Below are 309 nucleotides of genomic sequence, written 5' to 3'. Positions count from 1 at the left end.
CGAGGGCGTGCGCTGCAAGAGCAGGACCCTCGACAAGGAACCCAAGAGCATCGAAGGTAATGCTGCTCCGGGTGCTGGGTTGTGTGACGGAGGGTCCCGAGTATCGCCGGCGAAAAGTTCTGGGGTGGTTTGGGCAGTGGGAGTTGGTGCTCGCTCTCCCCGGTTGCCTGGTGCCGGTGATACCCGCTGTAGCTGTCTCGTGGGGTTACATCAAGCGGCAGGGAAATATCTGTCCTGCGTCGCTGCGGTTTGCTTAATCCGTAATCTCCATCATTAGAGCTGGGTGGGAAGGAGAGGATGAGATCCTCG

General features: G+C 59.2%; 1 protein-coding gene across 1 annotated transcript in view; it reads left to right on the top strand.

The window, feature by feature from the left end:
* Window positions 1-4: 4 nt before the first annotated feature.
* Window positions 5-309, top strand: part of LOC104277046 (glutamine synthetase) — a gene marked incomplete at its 5' end in the record, with an annotated part of 5,005 nt that continues 4,700 nt past the window's right edge. Inside the window, one exon of the mRNA XM_009873569.1 lies at window positions 5-56. Within this exon, the coding sequence (XP_009871871.1) occupies window positions 5-56 (52 nt within the window). The remainder of the gene's footprint in view (window positions 57-309) is intronic.

Source organism: Apaloderma vittatum, unplaced genomic scaffold, assembly GCF_000703405.1.
Source record: "Apaloderma vittatum isolate BGI_N311 unplaced genomic scaffold, ASM70340v1 scaffold26677, whole genome shotgun sequence".
Classification (NCBI taxonomy): Eukaryota; Metazoa; Chordata; class Aves; order Trogoniformes; family Trogonidae; genus Apaloderma; species Apaloderma vittatum.
Note: the sequence above shows the minus strand (reverse complement) of the source record. Positions and strands in the feature narration are given on the sequence as shown.